The sequence below is a fragment of the Mytilus trossulus genome, chromosome 5 (genome assembly GCF_036588685.1).
Source record: "Mytilus trossulus isolate FHL-02 chromosome 5, PNRI_Mtr1.1.1.hap1, whole genome shotgun sequence".
Lineage (NCBI taxonomy): Eukaryota > Metazoa > Mollusca > Bivalvia > Mytilida > Mytilidae > Mytilus > Mytilus trossulus.
Genome location: NC_086377.1, coordinates 55,516,335 through 55,538,646, shown reverse-complemented (window position 1 = coordinate 55,538,646; position 22,312 = coordinate 55,516,335). Strand labels below are relative to the sequence as shown.

The following is a 22,312-nucleotide window of genomic DNA, read 5'->3' as shown; positions in this document are numbered from 1 at the left end:
CCCTTTAGTGGTTTAGCATGAGTTGCAAGTTGCAGGGAGTTACATTACACTGCTACTGATTTTCTCCTTTTTGGTCCAAAGTTCCCCGATTTACCCTAAATGGATGAAAAAAAATACATGGTGCACACCTTCACTTTACCCTCACAAGAAATAAAGTTATGTTAAAATCCATTCAGTTCTTTAAGAAGAGTTGTGGATTATAGATAAATAACGAACAAACAAACTGACAGACAACAAACATGATTTTAACACCCCAAAGTATTGCTCTTATCAATATTCCCTAATGAATATCTAGAAAACTCGCCAGGAGCTATATCTTAACTGAAAGGAAGTGACATGTTGTATAGATTCATGCCAAAAAATACCCTAACCCTAACCCTAAAATTCCAGCAAATGAAAGAGCTTTTATTGTTGTTCTTCATCCAAAAGTTACATTGAGGTCTACAACATGGACTTAAACCTCACATCTCACTACTAGTTTTAAATGACCCCTAGAATTGGTTTATTTCATCCAGATTTCAACTGTCAGATCTTTTGGAAAATAAAACAACATGTTTCAATCATTTTTTATTTTATAATAATTCAAAATATCAAGGCATAATACTGGAAAGTAAAACAATAATACGATGACAGTGTGATTTTTTCATACAAGTTTCCACATAGAATTTTATAAGCATATGAATATCACAGGCATTTATTGGCAGATTTTAAGAATGTAGACAAAAGTAGAATACAAGTGTACTGGTTAACAAATTTTTAACAGATTTTTTATACAAACATGCAGCTTGGACTTCAAAAACTCCCTTCATTCATATATCGAAAATTTCCAAAAATCGTAACACTTATATATATTTGAATGCAAAATCATTCTCAATTATCACATACACAATTTTGACTGATCTTCAGCTGATCTAAAGGTTTAACAGCATATATACAGATATTTAATCAAAAGATGAAAATTACTGACCCAATCACAATTTACGTTGGTGAAAATGTAACCAATAGATATATATATATATATATTATAACATATAAATGTAAAAAAACATGAGGAACACCTGAGCCTGTATTGCTCTTCTGGCGAAGAAAAAACCCACCAGCTTGCTAATGAGAACTTTTATATGTTCATACTTTACTTAGTTTTTGTGTTGCAGATATTTTTTGCAATTTACTTGTTTGACCTACATGTAGTTTTTTTAGACAACAAATCTGTAAACAAACAGTAAAAATCTAAATTTCACGGGAATTGACCTCAAAATGGATTGTCATAGTAGATATATCTTCTCATGTTGATTTTATTTTTTGGCATACCAAAACAGGTTGACAGATTACTCTTTAATTTTCAGGGTAGATACATCTTGTTATGCTGATCTGTTTTTGCTATCAATACTTCTAACCATAACAGCCACTTCAGCAACTGCTAAAATTTCCACCCCCCCCCCCCCCCCCCCCAAAAAAAAAATCAATAAATTGGCAAAGGGCCTTCATATTTACAATGTACAAGTTACACTACACTGCACTGTTTAAGCAACAAGAATGAAAGTTAAGTTGAAATGGCTGCCATAATATCTGTTGCTAAGTCCTCAGAAATAGCATGAACATCAGCACTGTCCATTTCTGCCAAGGTGTTTTGCAAATCCTCATCATCAACTTCATTCAAATTCTCTATTTTAACAAGAGATGACTTTGTTGGCTCTTAAGATCCAAGTTTTACAAAGTTTGCAAATAAACTCCTCACTTGAGATGTGGTTAACCACTCATCAGTGTTAAATTTCTTTGTTCCATCATCGTTTCTTAATAGCTTCAAGTTGCTACAGATTTGATCAAAATTTGGTCTTTTTCCTGTAGCACTGCATTCCATATATATCTCATGCAAAAATTCCTTAACCTTAGCACTAAAGCGTTTCAATGGCTTAGAAATCTTAAGGGCCCAGCCTTCTGCAATATCTAAATTAGTTGTCAAAACCGATTGTAGCAAAACCTTGTGCTCATGATCCACAGCTACACATGTCTCTCCCCAAAGAAGCTTCACTTTGTCATAACTATTTTCTTTGTTTGCATATAAATGCTTGCCTATGCATATATGTTGTTCTAAGAAGTGAGGTTTTGTGTAAACCTTTGTGCAATTTTGTTCTGGACAAGCAAATAAAGCTTCATTATCTGAATTATCAGAATTCCCTGCCATAACATTTGGTACATGTATTGGAAAATCGTCAGTTTCTGTTGTTACATCAGTGTTTTCAATGTTATATTTGTAATTTGTAACAGAGCCTGGCATGAAAGATTCCTTCAACATAAATGGCTTTTGTACCTACAAATAAAAAAATAACCATATTATCATAATTTATACTGATCAGTCAAATGGCATTTACCCTATATTTAACATTGATATACAGTACTGACCTTATATCTCCTTGTTTATGATATTGACAATGTGTTTTCATAAGGTTTTAACAATGACGTCAATGAAGAATAGAATTTCACAGAACTTTTTTTAATTGTCTGCTTTAAATTGAAAATTTATGCAATCGTATCAAGCAGTGCCCTGAGGAGCATTTTATTATTTATTTGCTGTTCAGTTCCAGTGGCATTTTTCACAAAAATAAAAACATCTTGATAATTTCAAAATTTACAGTTGAATACATAGGTCGAATTGACAAAGTTTGCATCGCCTTGTATTGACAACACAAATATAAATTTAGAGTGTTTTCATTGCTACACTAACTGCCCAAATTTGAACTCTGTCTATTTGTTGTAGTTCTCAGCATTGTGTGTTTAATAAAATTTAAATGACAAAAACTTAAGTTAGAGTGCAGAAACTGAAAATTTGTAATTTTCTAAGTTAAAAAGAGGCATAACTCTTGAATGGTAAATGGCCTGGCTCACTACCAAAATTTAGAACTCTGTCTGTTTGTTGTGGTTATTAGCCATGTTAGCATTGTGTGTAAGTTTCATAAACTATGGTTGAGAAAAACTTGTAGTAGGAGTGTGGAGAAGAAGAAAAATTGCAATTTTCCAAGTTATTAAGTGGCATAACTCTAGAAGGTAAGTGACTCTGCGCCCAAATTTGAACTTTGGTTCTCAGAATTGTGTATGAGATACAAAAAGCTAAAGTAAATGGTAGGGAGAAAAGGAAAAATGAATAACAGATGGATGGATGGATGGACAGTCAAGTGTAAAACTTAATCCCCGCATTGCCTACTGCAGGGTATAAAAGGTATTACAATTCATTTCATTGATAAATATACCACATAGAATTAGTAAGGAATGTACAGTAAATTCAGAAATTATTGCATGGTTTTTATTAGTACTGTGACTTGATATCAATAGCAAGATAATAAGATCTGGCATTCTGATATCTGATGCATATATATCTGTATTTAGCTTTTCTTGAATAGCAATAATTAAATTTCCATTTTTGTTCATTCTTCAATAATCACAATAATAATTGCATGCAATAATTTCTGAATATATATACATGAATTAAAGCAACATTGTTTGACCTTCCTCTTTTTAGCGAGAAAATAGCAGAAAAATTAATATAGCATACCTCAAATCCTTTTAATAATTCATGATCTTTAAACTGGTCACTGGACATAAAATAACCTTTGCCAATACCATAAGCCTTTCTAAAGGTGACACCATTTGCCTCAAAGGTTATGTTGTTCATTTGACTAACATTTGGAATTTTTGTCTTCATCTTAACCTCTTCCCTCATGTCCACAGATACAACTGATGCTATCACTCCTTTTATTCCTCCATTTGAATAAATGGCAGTCAACATATCATATGGGGTAACTACATCATGCCCTTCGTGTGAATACCTACAAGATAACATACTGTACTGATGAAGTAAGCATTTATATTAATATGTGTAAGTTCTCCATATTGAATCAAATATCCACCAATTATTAACTGGAAAAACAAATTAGTGCACTGTTGAAAATGTAGGGTAAATTAATTTGCTGGTTTTATTATATAATATTTGAATTAAAAAAAAAAAACAGTTTGATGTTAATGATTTTTATTGCCCTACCTCCGATAGTAGAGGGGCATTATGTTTTCTAGTCAGCGCATCTGTCTATCTGTCCCGCTTCAGGTAAAGTTTTGCCTGTCACAAGTCAGGAGCCTCTGATTCAGTGTTGTCATTTGTTGCTGTTTATCGTATATGTTTTTTTCCTTCATAGTTGAAGGCAGTATGGTGACCTAAAGTTGTTAACTTCTACTTCATTCAGTCTCTGATGGAGAGTTGTCTCATTGGCATTCATTATAACATCTTCTTATTTTTATATACATGATATATATGTACCTTATTATGTGCATCTTGCAGTGAGCTGTTTTGGCATCACATATATCTTTTCCAGCCTGAGGTTCACTGAAGTTGTACTCCATAACTGTAATTGGTGACAAGGTGTTTAAATGTTTTAAATATGCAATAAGTCCGGTAGAGTGGTAGCATCCAGCATTGTCACTTTTCAGGAAAACCTGTTTGAGACCGACATCAATACTAGACAATTGTTTTAACAAGTCTGTAAGAATATGGGCTACTGAAAACCATCCCTGTGTACCAAGTTCCATGATGTGAATATATGTATTTGCATCATACTTGTTCTCAGTATTTTCAGTATTTCTTGCCAAAGTAATGACAGATGATACATGCCAACCGATTCCTTTTTTCCCGAAGAAATCACTTTGAGCTTCACGATGTTTCAAAGGTAAAAATTTCATGGCCCAGTCCATGACGACTAATGCTTGATAGGGCTTCAGTTGATCAAGAATATCATGCTTTGCTTGGTCCTGGTGTACAGTTCTTACACAATGGGCCTTCCATGCAAGTATACTGGTCCTTGATCTATCAATTTCATGTACAATTTCTTCAGATACATCCTGTGGAATAGTGGAATGTGATTGCAAGTTCTGGTATGATTCACTTAGTTCATTTAGTGATTTTTCCACTACTTCACATTCTTCACAACCTGTACAGTGTTCATGGTCACATTTCTTTTGGAATACAACAGATTTGGGGTCACTCAAACTATATACTGTGCAGTGATCTATGCATGGCGATTGCACTTTTAGGTGACCTTTAATTTCAAACTTTAGGTGTTGATTCAAGGATGCCATAAGATTGTTTAACTGATCTACTTTTTCTCCAGGTAATCCAAACATTTGTAGCTTTGAAACAATACCTGTTAAAACATCCACCGCTTTCATACCTTCTGCAGTAATGTTGTCCAGACCATGTAAATTTTTCTTTTGTGAAGAAATGCAAACATTTAATATGTTGAACAAAGTTGATCTACTGAATGTCTCAAAATTTTGATCCTCACAAAATGCAAGATAAGTTTTAATTAGTCTTGCAGAAATAATATTTCTCACCACCTTTGGAATCACTATTTCCACACCTGTAGACAGGAAAAGTTTCTTAGAACCATAACCAACAGCTTGATGATAAGTCGGACTTGAAATAAATTCTACAAAGTGCAAAACTTTTGGCCTACTGAGACGTGTTCTATATATTGTTTTGTTGCAGATCATTTGACCTGGTGATTCCAAAGAAGCATGCCTCCGTGCTGCATCAATTTTTGATATGGTTACCCCTGGTATAAGTTTTATAAGATTTTCTTTGGAGAATTTATCTGCAAATAGTGAAAGTATTTGGGTTTGGGTTTGCCTATTGTCCTGATCTAGGTATGCCTTCACTAGTGCTCTAGTTAATATGTCCTGCTTGTCTAATGTGGGATTTTCATCGTAGGAGTCATGTTTTTTCACAATTTCAGAGAAAACAGTATCAACTTGTCCAGGAACAATATGACTTAGAACCAAATTTACAGCTTCTGAAGCAACTTTTAGATACAAAGACTTTGTACTTTTAGACGTATCTTTCCATGGTAAAGTCAGCTGACATTTGAGTAGGTTTTCAAAATTCCCTTTTCCTAGAATCGTCATTGCACGATTAAACCTATCTTTATCAGTTTCGTTGTCTTTTTCCCAATCAGATGAAGTCTGTTGCGAACTTTGATCAATAGTTGTCTGGGTAAAGTTACTAAACTGAGAGTTGAGATCCTCAATTTCTGAAAATTAAAACAAATTTTAACATAAAATGCTGAGCTATTTCTCTAGAAATCACTGGATGTAAAAAAATGTTAACTTGCTTTGGATCTCCTTATTATGACTATATATACCATGTATACTAGATATGACATCAATGGGCTGAAGCTTTACTGAAAAAAGTGTGGTCAACTTGAATTTCAAAGAAAGTTGCAAGGGCAGAAACTCTATGAAAAATAATTTGTCTTGTGTTACAACAAAATGAGAACTTACGCTGTAGGGGGGGGGGGGTTCCAACTATATGACCCCATTCAAATGCATTGATTGGCCAAAAAAAAAGGGGGCATTAATTTTCTGTTTTGCTTTTCCAATCATATTGTGTTGTAAAATGATGCCCTTTATGGGTTCTTGATTAGATTAATAAAATTACTATTAATAAAATTCTTCTTATGTTCTAATGGATATGGAATGGACATTATCTTACCTCCAATACATTTCTAAGAATGTGATTGGTTAAAAGCGCTCTCATGGAGACAGTGTATATTTGATATTAGATTAGTAGGGAGGCAGGGCTTATCTCATACACGGTTAGTAGTGGTGTTACATCCCTTTATATTCAATATAAATATATAAGACTTGCTCATTTTGATAGGTCTAAATGTCAAACAGTGCTAGTGACCCAATACGGTATATATGGGGTCAGTAAATTCCATATGGGGATTCGAACTTTGCTCTAACCCCATATGGAATTTACTGACCCCATATATACCGTATTAGGTCACTAGAACAGTATGTTACTAATAATATTCCCCAATATTCATGCAATGACCCTTTTATTGTATAGCACTGAATATTTGAAAGTAAAAATTGGTTTAAACTAAGAATTTGTCATTGATGATGTCATGAGTTTTGAAGATTTATTGCACTAGTGCAATATTTTAATTTATAACCTGATAAAGAGTATTTGACTGTTTTATTTTAAAATATTTCTATATTATTTGATACTTTTCTGCCATTTTTTGTTCTATGGTCTATTGCACTGGAAAATATCTTTCTATTGCACCTGTGTGCAGTCTATTGCACTGACCTGTTATGACCTCTTATTCTGAAATCTGATTAGTTGAAAGGTATTCATGTTTCCAATCAAATTGGGTCTTTTAGAAATGACTCAGTATGTATAAGGTAATAAAACAGATATTGAATTTGTAAAATTGCAATAGATCAAAGGAAATTTCCCTCAGTATGAAGATCAGCTCATTGTTCTATTGCCCTCCACTGTGGGAAATATTATATTGCTATGCAATAATGTGTAATATTCTAAAATTTACCCATATGATTATCTTCTGCAGTATGCTGAATATGCTCTTCTTCAGTACTATTGAAGTTGAGGATTCTTTCAAATAATTCTGAAAAAATATATATACATATATACTTCTTGGTTATAGCCGTGTGGCAAGTTTTTAAAGAACACAGGTAAAAAATTAGTTTCCCTGATGTTTTGTTTTTTTTATTATATGAAATATAAGTCAAATGTTAACTTATTTGATAAATGCATTTAGTGAAATGTTGTCGATTGAACTAAGGCCAGACAAAGTTAGATGTGTTGTTTTGGTAAAGATCTATCCAAAATACAAAGATTACAGAAAACAAAACACAGATGATTGTAAATTATCATGATATTGAAAGAAAATGTATCCTGTCCAATTATTCATGTTGAACATTATTGGTACTAAGTCTAAGGTGAATTTAGTTTCTGAATGACCCTAGATCTGTCTCCCAATAACCTTCCGATGTCAACTTGACAAGCAATAGTAAATTTTTAATTATGACGTCAAATATGTGATATAATATTTTGCAGAAACAAGTGTGATCTAAAGTAATGGCGAAAAAATTTGCATAACATGTATATTGCCCAAACTGTTCATGGTTCGACATCTGCAGTCATATAAAGCTGTGCCCTGCAGAGCACCTGGTTAGACTTTATTTTACATATTTTATGTTAAAATAACATTATATTGGCAAGAACAGGTAACATTAGCTTCAAAAGAAGTAAAAGACAATTAAAAAAATTCTTACCAATATCTGCCTCAGAGCTAACTTTAAGAGGGTTTGCTATGAAGTACTCTCTGTGCCTGGTTGCACACTGTTTGCATATTCCTAAAATAATAAATATACATGTGATTTACAATACTACAGATGGGTGCGGTCCTAACCTTGACAAAAGTTAACTTAGAGTTAACTTGTTGACTGCTTTCTAAGTTAACTTGAGAATTTTTAAGCAGTCAAGCAAGTTAACTTCGTCGTTGGTGGACCAGACCTATGGTCTGCTTTTTAGGACTGCTGCAGACCTATCGACAAGTCTGTTCCAGACCAGACCTGTGGACAAGTCTGCTTTTGACCAGTCCTGAGGACAGGTCTGCCCCAGACCAGACCTGTGGACAGGTCTGCTTTTGACCAGACCTGAGGACAGGTCTGCCTCAGACCAGACCTGTGGACAGGTCTGCTCCTGACCAGACCTGAGGACAGGTCTGCTTTTGACCAGACCTGTAGACAAGTCTGCTATCGACCAGACCTGAGGACAGGTCTGCTTATGACAGATTATCGTTATAAGAGTTTTCATATCAGCCTTGAGCTTTCCGCATGATTAAAATACGTAAACAACATTCGCATTGTTTTTCCACAGATATCATTTATTATTTACTCGCTAGACTCTACTAGATATTATACAAATGCTCTCTTTAATTTGATATACGTGTATTCTTATATAAATAAAAAATGGCTATACGATCACACAGAGTTTTTTTTATTAGAAGGCGGAGAGAAAGGTTATCCAACGCATCGGATCAATATTCTTATATCACGGGATATCGGCAACATTATCTACGTTACTTCGTTCCCCGTTGTTTACCTGTCCCTTCCTAAATTTTACTTTATGCATAAATTTATACTTGCATGGATATTTCATTGATATTCAACTTGTTTGCATTGGATTTACTATTCTATTTCCCGCAGAATATTCTAACAGAAATTGTACAGTGTCCGTAAACATACGGTGTGGTAAAACTATCAACAATCTCGTCAAAATTCGTCAGATTTATCGAGAGATTTGTCATTGCCGATATTTATATGGGACGTCCTAAAATTATACTCAATGTGCACTCTAATGAAATAGTTGCCACTTGACGTTTAACTATGAACAAAATCAATCAACCAACATAATAGAGTCAAAGAAGAGAATAATCGTATACTTTTCTAAATCATTGTAAATAGTACAATTTCAAATGTCGGTTGAAATGAATTCAGACATGTCAGTGTTGGTACTTTGATGATGTGGCATACTAGTTTTGTTTTACACGTACACCATCATGAACTCCTATATATGATCTGACTGTTATTATGAATAAAGAGATGAAATTTTGACATTCTCAATTTAATCAGAATATTTTTTGCATTAATAGTTTTCCAATATTATTGATTACGTGTACATTTACGGTCCTACTAAAATGTGAACAGGAGCGCCAGGAGAAGACATTAAGGCGCTCGGTACAATGGTATGCGGGTATATAGATTTGCAAATAAAAGTGCACATATGATCAGTTTTGGTCAACTTATTTTGTTTTCCAAGTCAGCATGAGAACCTGTATTAAAACTACTGAAATTTTGTTACGTATCAATATTTTGAATAAAAGGAGGCCACTCTGGTATCCTAAATTTATGCGAACAAAAATTTGTTGTTATTAATTGCAATATTGCTTTCCATTGTCATGATTATATTATACATTGATTCCTGACATAAAAAATATGGCTGACTAATACTATGCGAGCACGTCATGGTGTATATAGATTTACAAATTAAAGTGCACATATGGTCAGTTTTGGTAATGCGGTCAAATAATTTTGTTGTACAAGTCAGCTGGAGGTATCAAAACTACTGAAATTTTGTTATGTATCAATATTTTGAATAAAATGAGGACATGCTGGTATCCTTAATTTATGCGAATAAAAATTTGTTGTTATTATATTGCAATATTGCTGTCCATTGTCATGATTGTATTATACATTGAATCCTGACATAAAAAATAAGGCTGATTTACTATGCGGTCATATAGATTTACAATTTAAAGTTCACGTATGGTCAGTTTTGGTAATGCGGTCAAATAATTTTGTTGTACAAATCAGCTGGAGGTATCAAAACTACTGAAATTTTGTTACGTATCAATATTGTGAATGAAATGAGGACATGCTGGTATCCTAGATTTATGCGAACCAAAATTTTTTGTTATTATATTGCAATTTTGCTGTCCATTGTCATGATTGGATTATACATTGAATCATGACATAAAAAATATGGCTGATTTACTATGTGGGTATATAGATTTACAAATTAAAGTGCACATATGGTCAGTTTTGGTAATGCGGTCAAATAATTTTGTTGTACAAATCAGCTGGAGGTATCAAAACTACTGAAATTTTGTTACGTATCAATATTTTGAATAAAATGAGGACATGCTGGTATCCTAAATTTATGCGAACAAAAATTTGTTGTTATTATATTGCAATATTGCTGTCCATTGTCATGATTGTATTATACATTGAATCCTGACATAAAAAATAAGGCTGATTTACTATGCGGTCATATAGATTTACAATTTAAAGTTCACGTATGGTCAGTTTTGGTAATGCGGTCAAATAATTTTGTTGTACAAATCAGCTGGAGGTATCAAAACTACTGAAATTTTGTTACGTATCAATATTTTGAATAAAATGAGGACATGCTGGTATCCTAAATTTATTCGAACCAAAATTTTTTGTTATTATATTGCAATTTTGCTGTCCATTGTCATGATTGGATTATACATTGAATCCTGACATAAAAAATATGGCTGACTTACTATGCGGGTATATAGATTTACAATTTAAAGTTCACATATGGTCAGTTTTGGTGGATGCGGTCAAATAATTTTGTTGTGCAAGTCAGCTGGAGGTATCAAAACTACTGAAATTTTGTTACATATCAATATTTTGAATAAAATGAGGACATGCTGGAATTCTAAATTTATGTGAACAAAAATTTGTTGTTATTATATTGCAATATTGATGTCCATTGTCATGATTGTATTATACATTGAATCCTGACATTAAAAATAAGGCTGTTTTACTATGCTGGAATATAGATTTACAATTTAAAGTTCACATATGGTCAGTTTTGGTAAGGCGGTCAAATAATTTTGTTGTACAAATCAGCTGGAGGTATCAAAACTACTGAAATTTTGTTACGCATCAATATTTTGAATAAAATAAGGACATGCTGGTATCCTAAACTTATGCGAACCAAAATTTGTTGTTATTATATTGCAATATTGCTGTCCATTGTCATGATTGTATTATACATTGAATCCTGACATAAAAAATAAGGCTGATTTACTATGCGGTCATATAGATTTACAATTTAAAGTTCATGTATGGTCAGTTTTGGTAATGCGATCAAAAAATTTTGTTGTACAAATCAGCTCGAGGTATCAAAACTACTGAAATTCTGTTACGTATCAATATTTTGAATAAAATGAGGACATGCTGGTATCCTAAATTTATGCGAAATTTTTTTTGTAGTTATTATATTGCAATATTGCTGTCCATTGTCATGATTGTATTATACATTGAATCCAGACATAAAAAATATGGCTGATTTACTGTGTGGGTATATAGATTTACAAATTAAAGTGCATATATGGTCAGTTTTGGTGGATGCGGTCAAATAATTTTGTTGGATGCGATCAAATAATTTTGTTGTACAAGTCAACTGGAGGTATAAAAACTACTGAAATTTTGTTACGTATCAGTATTTTGAGTAAAAAGAGGACATGCTGGCACCCTTAATTTAGGCGAACAAAAATTTGTAGTCATTATTTAAATGAATTAAACTATTGCTGATTGTGGCTGCATAAACTGTAGTTCAAGGATGTATAACTAACAAGGACGTATACACCTAACATCAAATATACTTCTTTTCAAAAATATACATAATATGATTGAATTTGATCTCGGAATATATATATATATGCAGTGCCTGTTATCATTGTAATTTTACCGAGATCGTTTTTATAATAGATAGATTGTCAGATCACAGATAAATTTTTGTTACGTTCTGTGCGTACTTATTTTCAAATATTTGTATTTAATCCTGTTCATAAAACGGAAGTATTAATTTTCAAATTACTTTATTTTCGATGTTTATACTACGAAACAAAGATATTATTTTTTTTTAAATCAACGAAAAGCGGTCCTGGTTACAAGTTAACTTAGTGTTGAGCAGACCAGTCAAAAGTTAACTTGGGAACAGGTCTGGTTTTGATCGGATTTGTCCAAGCAGAAGTTAACTTTGTGGCAGGACCGGTTTCCAAGTTAACTTATGTTAACTTTATGACAGGACTGGTTCCGAAGTTAACTTATGTTAACTTTATGACAGGACTGGTTCGAAGTTAACTTATATCAATAGCGGACCTGTTTCCAAGTTAACTTTTTGGCAGACATAAAAACAGTCCTAGGACCAAGTCCGCTTTTCAAGTTAACTAGATTTTGGTCCTAGGACTGGTCAGAGCAGTCCTGTATTCGGTCACAGGTTAACTTTGACCAGTCCAAATGACTGGTTATCAAGTTAACTTGCTGTACAGGTTAGGAGTGCACCCATCTGTACAGCCAAATGAAATAGTTATATTTAGGTATTACTAAATTATACTTGTATGTATGAAGTAATGCGGGAAAGAAACCAAAACTTGTATTTTATATATATACATGATATATAAGTAGTGAAACAACTTTTTGTGTAAATGTTCTGCTCTAAAGAAATAAAGAGCGGTGATATAAGCCCATGATACGCCTGTTGCCCTTTTAGCTTGTCATTTTATTTCTAAATGATTTTTTTTGGTACCTTAATTAGGCTGTTAAGTTTTCTCATTTGAATTGTACATGTATTACATTTTTAATTTCAAGGTCTTTTATAGCTGACTGTGTGGTATGGGCTTTGCTCATTGTTGAAGGCCATACAGTGACCTAAAGTTGTTACTGGAAAATCCCCTCTTTTCAGAGCATTATATAAAATTGATAACACTGAAACATACAAAATCTAAAATTTATAAAAATTGAAAGAGAGCATACGTCAATGCATATAAATTCACCAAAATTTAATTATAGTTGATGGTAGCTTTTTTGAGTAATGGTACAAAAAATAGAAGATCCCCCTTTTTTAAGCCTTTAGGAGAAAACTTCATACATGTAACATGGAAATAAAAAATCTGATATCTCAACAAAGCATGCAAAGTTTCATAATCAATGATAATAGTTGGTGTAAGTGTTTTTTTATTGTACAAAGTGTGGGCGATTGACGGACACACAGATGGACAATGGTATACCATAATACATCCCGTTTTAGACATGTGTTTAAAAATGTATTTTTGTAATTCTAGTTCAGCACAGATACATGTAATAATTAAGGTGGTACCTAACACTACAGGGAGATAACTCTGTAAAATCAGCTAAACGTTTTAATTACGTTGTGTTGTTAAGGGAATATTAAGCTTCTCAATGATCAAAATAAGTGTTTGTCAAACTGCTATATAACCAGTGTAATTTTTCTGATAAAACAGTTGGTTCAAATTTTTTAGAACTTTTATATTTTTGTCAAAGGGTCAAAGTAAACACTTTGTCAAAATTTTAAGAAATTAAACGAGCCAAATTAATTTTAGTTAAAGTGTTGGGTACCACCTTAATGAAGAAAACCCAATATGAGAGCCCACAACTTTTTGAATGTGCCTGTCACAAGTTAGGACCCTGTAATTGAGTGGTTGCAGTTTGTTGCTGTATGTCATAATTGTTTTTCATTTTTTTTTTTGTACATGTTCATAAATCAGGCTGTTAGTTATCTCATTTGACATGTTTGAATTGTTTTATATTTTTCATTTCAGGGTCTTTTATAGCTTGCATTATGTTATGAGTTTTGCTCATTGTTGAAGGCTGTACAGTGACCTGTATATAGTTGCTAACTTCTAGTTAATTTGGTTTCTGGTGGAGAGTTGTCTTATTGGCAATCATACCACATCTTATTTATATACTAGAAAAGAGTGAGAAACATGTACAGTCACCTATCATGCCTATGCAGTACTTGCATTAACTTAATCTTTCTGTGGTGAATTCACATTAAAATGTCTGTACGAAGACTTGTCAGAAAAGATGAATTTCCACCCCGAAAGAATACCAAAATTTCTAACCATGCAAGTACTCTCAGATCTGTTCCTAATGTCTTTTTGTTGTCTTGGTTTACAAGTTCCCAGCCATGTCCACTTGTATTTTTGTCCATCTGATGAGTTTTAAAGCCTTTTCAATTGGTTATATAGTTCATTCTAATTATGTTGTACTGTTATACCACTGTCCCAGGTTAAGGGAAGGGTTGGGATTCCACTAACATGTTTAACCCAGTCATATTATTTAGTTTAGTTCCTGTCCCAAGTCAGGAGCCTGAAATTCAGTGGTTGTCATTTGTTTTTGTGTTACATATATTTGTTCTTTGTTAATTTTTTATACAAATAAGGTCATTAGTTTTCTCGTTTGAATTGTTTTACATTGTCATTTTGGGGCTTTTAATAGCTGACTATGTGGTATGGGCTTTGCTCATTGTTGAAGGTCGTACAGTTACCTATAGTCATGATAGTTGTTAATGTCTGTCATTTTGGTCTCTTGTGGACAGTTATCTCATTGGCAATCATACCTCATCTTCTATTTCATACATGTATGGCCACAAACATTCCTGATGAACAATAGACCCCAAAAAATACCTGATATCAGACTTTCTGTGCCTGTGGTTTAAAAAGTTAATTTCGGAATATAGAATTTGTGCTCTAAAAACCAAATCCAGAATTTTTATTGGATAAATTCTGAGTCTGAGATTGCAATGCATCTTTAAATAATTCTTTTTTTACCATAATTTTGAAGAAAATAAATAATTGGTTTGCTTCGATCTCTTCATTGTACCATTATAAGAAAATAAGTAATTTTACTCAGCCTATGACTAAAAATGAGATTTAACCTTGAAAACCTTGAAAAAAATACATGTAGGTCTAAAAAAAAAATCCTAGCCCCCTCTTCCCCCAAAATTCAAATGGTTGTCCTCTTTCATATTTCAAGCAAGCTTTAAAAGCCTGTAATATTATGTTACTATGTAGATAGTATCCAATACCATAGGGCCAAATAAAAAAGTATGTGCGTTTACTCTGTCCCTACATTTACTATACCGAAAAATCTGTCTCTTATGTGGGTACATTTCTCATTTCATATTTCCTTTCATCATTTTAAATAGCCAAATGATGAAAAGAAGTATGAAATGACAAATGTACCCACACAAGAGACAGATTATTAGGTCTATACATGTACCTTCCCTAATTTTTATTTTTTTATTTTTGATCAATATAAAAAAGAAGATGTGGTATGATTGCCAATGACACAACTATCCACCAAAGACCAAAATGACACAAACATTAACAACTATAGGTCACGGTACGGCCTTCAACAATGAGCAAAGCCCATACCGCATTGTCAGCTATAAAAGACCCTGATAAGACAATGTAAAACAATTCAAACGAGAAAACTAACGCCCTTATTTATGTAAAAAAAAAGAATGAAAAACAAATCACTGCTAAAGACCAAGTCACATTGTTGCCCCCTTAGACTCAATGTAAAAAACTTTTTTTTTCTTCAAAAAATACCTACCTAACTACCTTACTTTTTCAGCATGTGTTAGTTTACATACGTAACATTTGAACTTCTGTTTTTTTGTTTTATAGAATACATTTCAGTCCGTTTTGCTCAATAAATCTTATCTATGTGTGTATGTATGAAAAGGGGTTGTGTTTTTACCTGTTCCTATGTTGATGACCTCTCTTGTCTTCAACCAATATTCCTTGCAAACTCTTGGTGAGGCACCTCTGTCTACTTTTGCCTTGCTGGATGCTGGATGTTCTGGGTAGCAACATTTCAGCTTACTCCTTCTCCAATAAATTCCAAAGTAGTCTCTGTGTTGCTGACATATGTTTAAATTGAGCAATCTTGCATCAATATTAAAATATCCGGTACGATATAAAATTATTAAAGCCTCTGGATAATTGTAAAAGTCAAGACCTTTGCCCTTGTTGAAGATAGAGTTTGGTTCGATTTGACTTCTTTCCAGACTCTGCAATCCACTCAAATGTATTTGTGTGTTCTTATTACATTGTGAAATAGGTATTGTTAGTGTGTTGTCGTGATAATTTGGAGATTTTCCACAAGAAATACCAGTAAAATGTGAGAAGTCACATTTCACATTCTCATTCTCCATGACAGACAAGTTGTGATAACTTTCTGTTTTCAATACGGAGAGTGTAAATAAGGGGAGTTAACTCAAACAACATCTGTGACTGTTTTCCCCTATGTAAAGGATTTATTGGCAATTATACATAAAACAAATGACAAAATGTATGTAAAGTTCATCATACAACAATTTTATATGATTCAGGTCTTTGGTAAATTAATAGTTGAGGGTTACTGGGTTTTAATTAGAATTTAAAAAAAAAACAGAAATTTATCAAAATAAAGGGAAATTAGACGTAAAATTCAATATCTTGCAATTATTTGCCAAAATTGGATTTTTGATATTTTTGACAATATCAATTTGTCTATTCATTGAAATTAATTTCGTGAAAAAAAAAATCCCACTTTAGAAGATTGATGGACTCAAACTTCCTTCAAATCTCATTATGGCCAACACGGACTTCTACACTAACCCCCTACTGAATGATCGTTAGAGACAAATCTTTCAAGACATGGTTTATTTTTGTCTATTAAGGTCATATTTGTCAAATATAAGTTTAAATGGTCAGTAGAACTGTCAAAAACCACAATTTACTGAGTTCAAACTATACACATTTTCACCTATTTTTAAGTGATTTTTTAGGCATTATGCAAATGAAGCTGTTTCTAAAAATAGACATGATGCAACAAAGTCTAGTATATTTTTTCCCTTTTCCTTTATGTATAAGATTTCAAAAATATAAAAAAAAATCAAAGTTCCGACCTGCCATTTGGACAAAATTTTCGATTTTGCATGGTTTTCTGGCAGACTGGCTCTTAACAATATTATATTTGTTAGTGAATTCTACCCCTTTTTGATAATTCATTCTGATATTACATTATATCGACCATATTCTAAAGATAGTTGTATAGAATATATTACCAAACCTGCCAACGGTTTTAATCAAGTTTTTTTTTAAATTTCACAGTATATTTGACAACTTTTTCGATAATTGTCATAGATGATACCTTAAATCGGTCATTTGATTTAGATAGATTTATAATATGTAATGACAATTATATCTGAAGTAAACTTGAACCAACTAATTTTCTTTTAACTATATTATATTTTTTAGTAAATTCTACCCCTTTTTCATAATTCATTCTGATTAATCATTATATTAACCATATTCTAAAGATAGTTGTATAGAAGATATTGCCAAACCTACAAACGGTTTCAATCAAGTTTTTTTCTATATTTCACTGTAAATTAGCCAACTTTTTCGATAATTGTAATACATGATACCTTTAATCGGTCAGTTGATCAAGATAGATTTATAATATGTAATGACAATTGTGTCTGAAGTCAACTAGAACCAACTAATTTTTCTTTTAACTATATTAAATCTATTAGTAAATTCTACCTCTTTTTCATAATTCATTCTGATATTACATTATATCGACCATATTCTAAAGATAGTTGTATAGAATATATTACCAAACCTGCAAACGGTTTTAATCAAATTTTTTTTAAACTTCAATGTAAATTTGACACCTTTTCGATAATTGTAATAGATGATACCTTAAATCGGTCATTTGATCAAGATAAATTTATAATATGTAATCACAATTGTATCTGAAGTAAACTTGAACCAACTTAATTTCCTTTTAACTATATTATATTTTTTAGTAAATTCTAACCCATTTTGATAATTCATTCTGATATTACATTATATCGACCATATTCTACCCCTTTTTGATAATTCATTCTCATATTACATTATATCGACCATATTCTAAAGATAGTTGTATAGAATATATTACCAAACCTGCCAACGGTTTTAATCAATTTTTTTTAAAACTTCAATGTAAATTTTACACCTTTTTCGATAATTGTAATAGATTATACCTGAAATCGGTCATTTAATCAAGATAGATTTATAATATGTAATGACAATTGTATCTGAAGTAAACTCGAACCAACTTAATTTCCTTTTAACAATATTACATTTTTTTTAGTAAATTCTACCCCTTTTTGATAATTCATTCTGATATTACATTATATCGACCATATTCTAAAGATAGTTGTATAGAATATATTACCAAACCTGCCAACGGTTTTAATCAAGTTTTTTTTTTAAATTTCACAGTAAATTTGACAAGTTTTTCGATAATTGTAATAGATGATACCTTAAATCGGTCATTTGATTCAAATAGATTTATAATATGTAATGACAATTGTATCTGAAGTAAACTTGAACCAACTAATTTTCTTTTAACTATATTATATATTTAGTAAATTCTACCCCTTTTTCATAATTCATTCTGATATGACATTAAATCGACCATATTCTAAAGATAGTTGTAAAGAATATATTACCAAACCTGCCAACGGTTTTAATCAAGTTTTTTTTTTAATTTCACTGTAAATTTGACAACTTTTTCGATAATTGTAAAAGATGATACCTTAAATCGGTCATTTAATCAAGATAGATTTATAATATGTAATGACAATTGTGTCTGAAGTAAACTTGAACCAACTTAATTTCCTTTTAACAATATTACATTTTTTTAGTAAATTCTACCCCTTTTTGATAATTCATTCTGATATTACATTATATCGACCATATTCTAAAGATAGTTGTATAGAATATATTACCAAACCTGTCAACGGTTTTAATCATGATTTTTTTAAATTTCAATGTAAATTTGACAAGTTTTTCGATAATTGTAATAGATGATACCTTAAATCGGTCATTTGATCAAGATAAATTTATAATATGTAATTACAATTGTATCTGAAGTAAACTTGAACCAACTTAATTTCTTTTAACAATATTATATTTTTTTTGTAATTCATGTTCATGGAATGGCTGAGTCTGCCCCTGTAAACGATATAAGAATACAGATAAAAATATATTTATGAATGTCAAGTTCCTCTTTTTTTGTAATTCATGTTCAAAATGACTTCAATTCATAATGTGCCATATTTTGTAAAGGGATCCAGAACTTGTTTCCACACCCTGAAGACAAAGTCCAGAAAAACCAAAGAAAATACGATAGAAAAGTCTAGAAAACAGCAGAGAAAAAGACAAAGAAAATCATCAGTGAGTAAAATTAATTACATTGACAACAAGTCGTGGTTCTGGAAAAAACCTTTTAGGTTGTCGATTAGAATTTCAGATTCAGAATTGTTTAATGACATGTTTATGGGAATACAAGAATGGCGAGAGAAACCAAAAAGATTTTTCATCCTTATTAGTAAAAGAAAACTGACAACTTTATAGCAAAAGAACAATTAACAAGACTTAAAAGTAAATGTAAATCAATGTTATAAAAAAAACAAGACTTATTGAGTTGAGAACATTTATCAGTTATAAAGAGTGTCTAAAGGAAGCGGTCGAAACAGAACGTAATTGTGGCAAACTTTCGAGTTATGCGAAGTCCATTCGGCAATTATGCTCGTCTGTGCATGTAATGGCATTTCCATGATTGAAGGAGCGCCTGTGTCCTTGCACTACTTTTTCATGCGCCTTCGTGGTCGTCATTACACATTATTAACCAGAAATAGTGTTTGTTCCGTAGGTACTTAATCACAAGTCCCCAAATGACAGCAGTGCTGATTATTAATGAGAGCCGTGGTGTAGTGGTTAGTGCATCGGACTACTAACACATAGATTCCTGGTTCGATTCCCGTCTGGGATGAAAATTTCAGGAACTGAATTTTCGGCTTTCCCTTGACACCATTTGCGAGTATGGTCTCGAGGAAACGATGATAGTCCGTCGGAAGGGGACGATGAATGGCTGACCCGTGTTAAGAGAGAGCCATATCTCTTGCACGTTAAAGACACCCTTGTAGATTTCGAAAAAGAGCAGGTTAATGCCGCTACAAGGCAGCACTCGCACCCGCAAAGTGGAAAGGGATTAATATAAGTTGCAAAACTTGTTTCCCAATCCACTATAAATAAATATGTATAAACTAATTAATTATAAGAATTTATTTGCCGAATAATTCGTACACTACACATTATAGCATTTTTTCTCTTTTAAATCCATAGTTCACCAAAGGAAAAGAAGTGACAACTAACCGCACGAATGATCTTCACTAAAACAAAATTTTTCGACGGATATGCGTCGGTCTCGAATATGGCCTATTGGTCTATAACATAATCAAAATAATATTTTGTAAACACATTACAAGAAACAATAATTGATGAAAATAACAGATGATAAAAATCTTGAGCAACAAGTCTTTCTGATAACCGATGTGAAAAATATTCCTTAACTATAGGTAGCTTGATAGTTATTAAGACTTTAACTTGGAAATGAAATATTACATACTTATAAATTGCTAACGAGGAATCTTAACATTTGCTTATTATTATATGAAAAATATGTGGTATGATTGCCAATGAGACAACTATCCACAAAAGACCAAAATGACACAACCATTAACACCTATAGGTCACTGTTCGGCCTTCAACAACGAGCAAAGCCCATACCGCATAGTCCGCTATAAAAGGGCCAGATAAGACAATGTAAAGCAATTCAAACGAGAAAACTAACGGTCTTATTTATGTAAAAATGTGTATTCTCAGAAAATTAGAATATTTTGAGCATTGAAGTTAGTGAAGCGTTGCAAAATTTATATACATGTAGAGTAATGTGGAATAATTGAAAGATATGGAACCATTTGCAAGATACATATAAAAGTATAAAAAATGGAATTTTCGACATTAAAATTTTAGTCTTTTATTACCACAAGTTCTTTATATTTATTTTTTTATTTACCATCATGCATAACCGTAGAAAAATAATTGCAATATGTATCATATATTTCAGGCAAGAGTAAGACGACGTGCAATCTTAAATGTTAGTACAACAATTGCAGACGTTGACAAAGAAAATCTGTTCACTGTTTTGGAGAACAATGACTATATGTCATCAGAAAAGAGCGAGGAAGTCAGTTGTTCAGACTCTGATGACGATTCAGGAAAAATTCAATTTGTGAAAAAGAAACTCATGTGGAGGTCCGATTATTTCAACAATTGGTTTCAACAATTGGATAAGAGTGCAAGGAAAAAACAGAGTAGTAAGAAGGGAGGTGCAGCCCTGAGACCAAGAGCTGCAACAAAAGGAATCAGTGACAGAGAGGAACCATCCAGTCCACCGTCTTTTGCTATTCAACCATTTGAAGAGCCGGACTCAAGCTTGATAGCAAGTGTCATTAATTAACAATAATGAAAGATGTTAATGTGAACATCATTATACAGAAGATATATTTAACTTCAAATGAATTTGAAATAGATCACTAACATTTATGTCATTTTGCTTCTTTCATAACTGTTTTTTTTTCGCTTCCTCTTGTATAATTAATCATTGCTATGATGGCCAATCAAAATTAATTTCCGATCTATGTTAACATGTTTATTTGAAAAGTTTTGCATCGTTGGTTGCACATAATACATTTATTAAAGTTTGATTCACATCACATGCATACTTGTGCTTAGCATCCCTTTCATTGGTGTACTGGTTTATATACGACTGCTTTTTTGAGGGAGGAGCGAGGGTCTCGTATACTGGTTTGATGATTTGATGTCTGCGTCGTCATCTGCATCGTTGTCCAAAGACACATTGGTTTCCGGACAATAACTTTAGTTTTTGTGAATGGATCTGTATGATTTATTATAAAGTTTTTGAATACGTAAACTAACAGATTTGATATCAGGAGTCGGTTTCACATACAAAAAAATTACACCTAAGATTGTTCATTATAAAGGTATGAACAATGCATTATACTAACGTAAGCTTTGTTTGTGAAACTGACTCCGGTTGTTGTTACGATATGAAGTTTGTGAATACGATAGTGTCTCATTCTATAGTTAAGTCTTGATTTGAAATGTCTCTATCAATTTAGATATAAGAGAATGTGGTATCAGTGCCAATG

The 22,312-nt window shown here is 32.2% G+C and overlaps 1 protein-coding gene across 1 annotated transcript; it reads right to left on the bottom strand.

Annotated features, from left to right (window-relative positions):
- Positions 1–1,483: 1,483 nt before the first annotated feature.
- On the bottom strand, positions 1,484–17,203 carry LOC134718931 (uncharacterized). The gene is made up of 6 exons (XM_063581778.1): positions 15,958–17,203; positions 8,128–8,208; positions 7,380–7,457; positions 4,310–6,074; positions 3,551–3,824; positions 1,484–2,311 (listed from the first exon to the last, which is right to left on the bottom strand). The coding sequence occupies exons 1-6, from the start codon at positions 16,412–16,414 to the stop codon at positions 1,697–1,699; spliced, it is 3,270 nt and encodes a 1,089-aa protein (XP_063437848.1). The 5' UTR covers positions 16,415–17,203; the 3' UTR covers positions 1,484–1,696.
- Between the last annotated feature and the right edge of the window lie 5,109 nt (positions 17,204–22,312).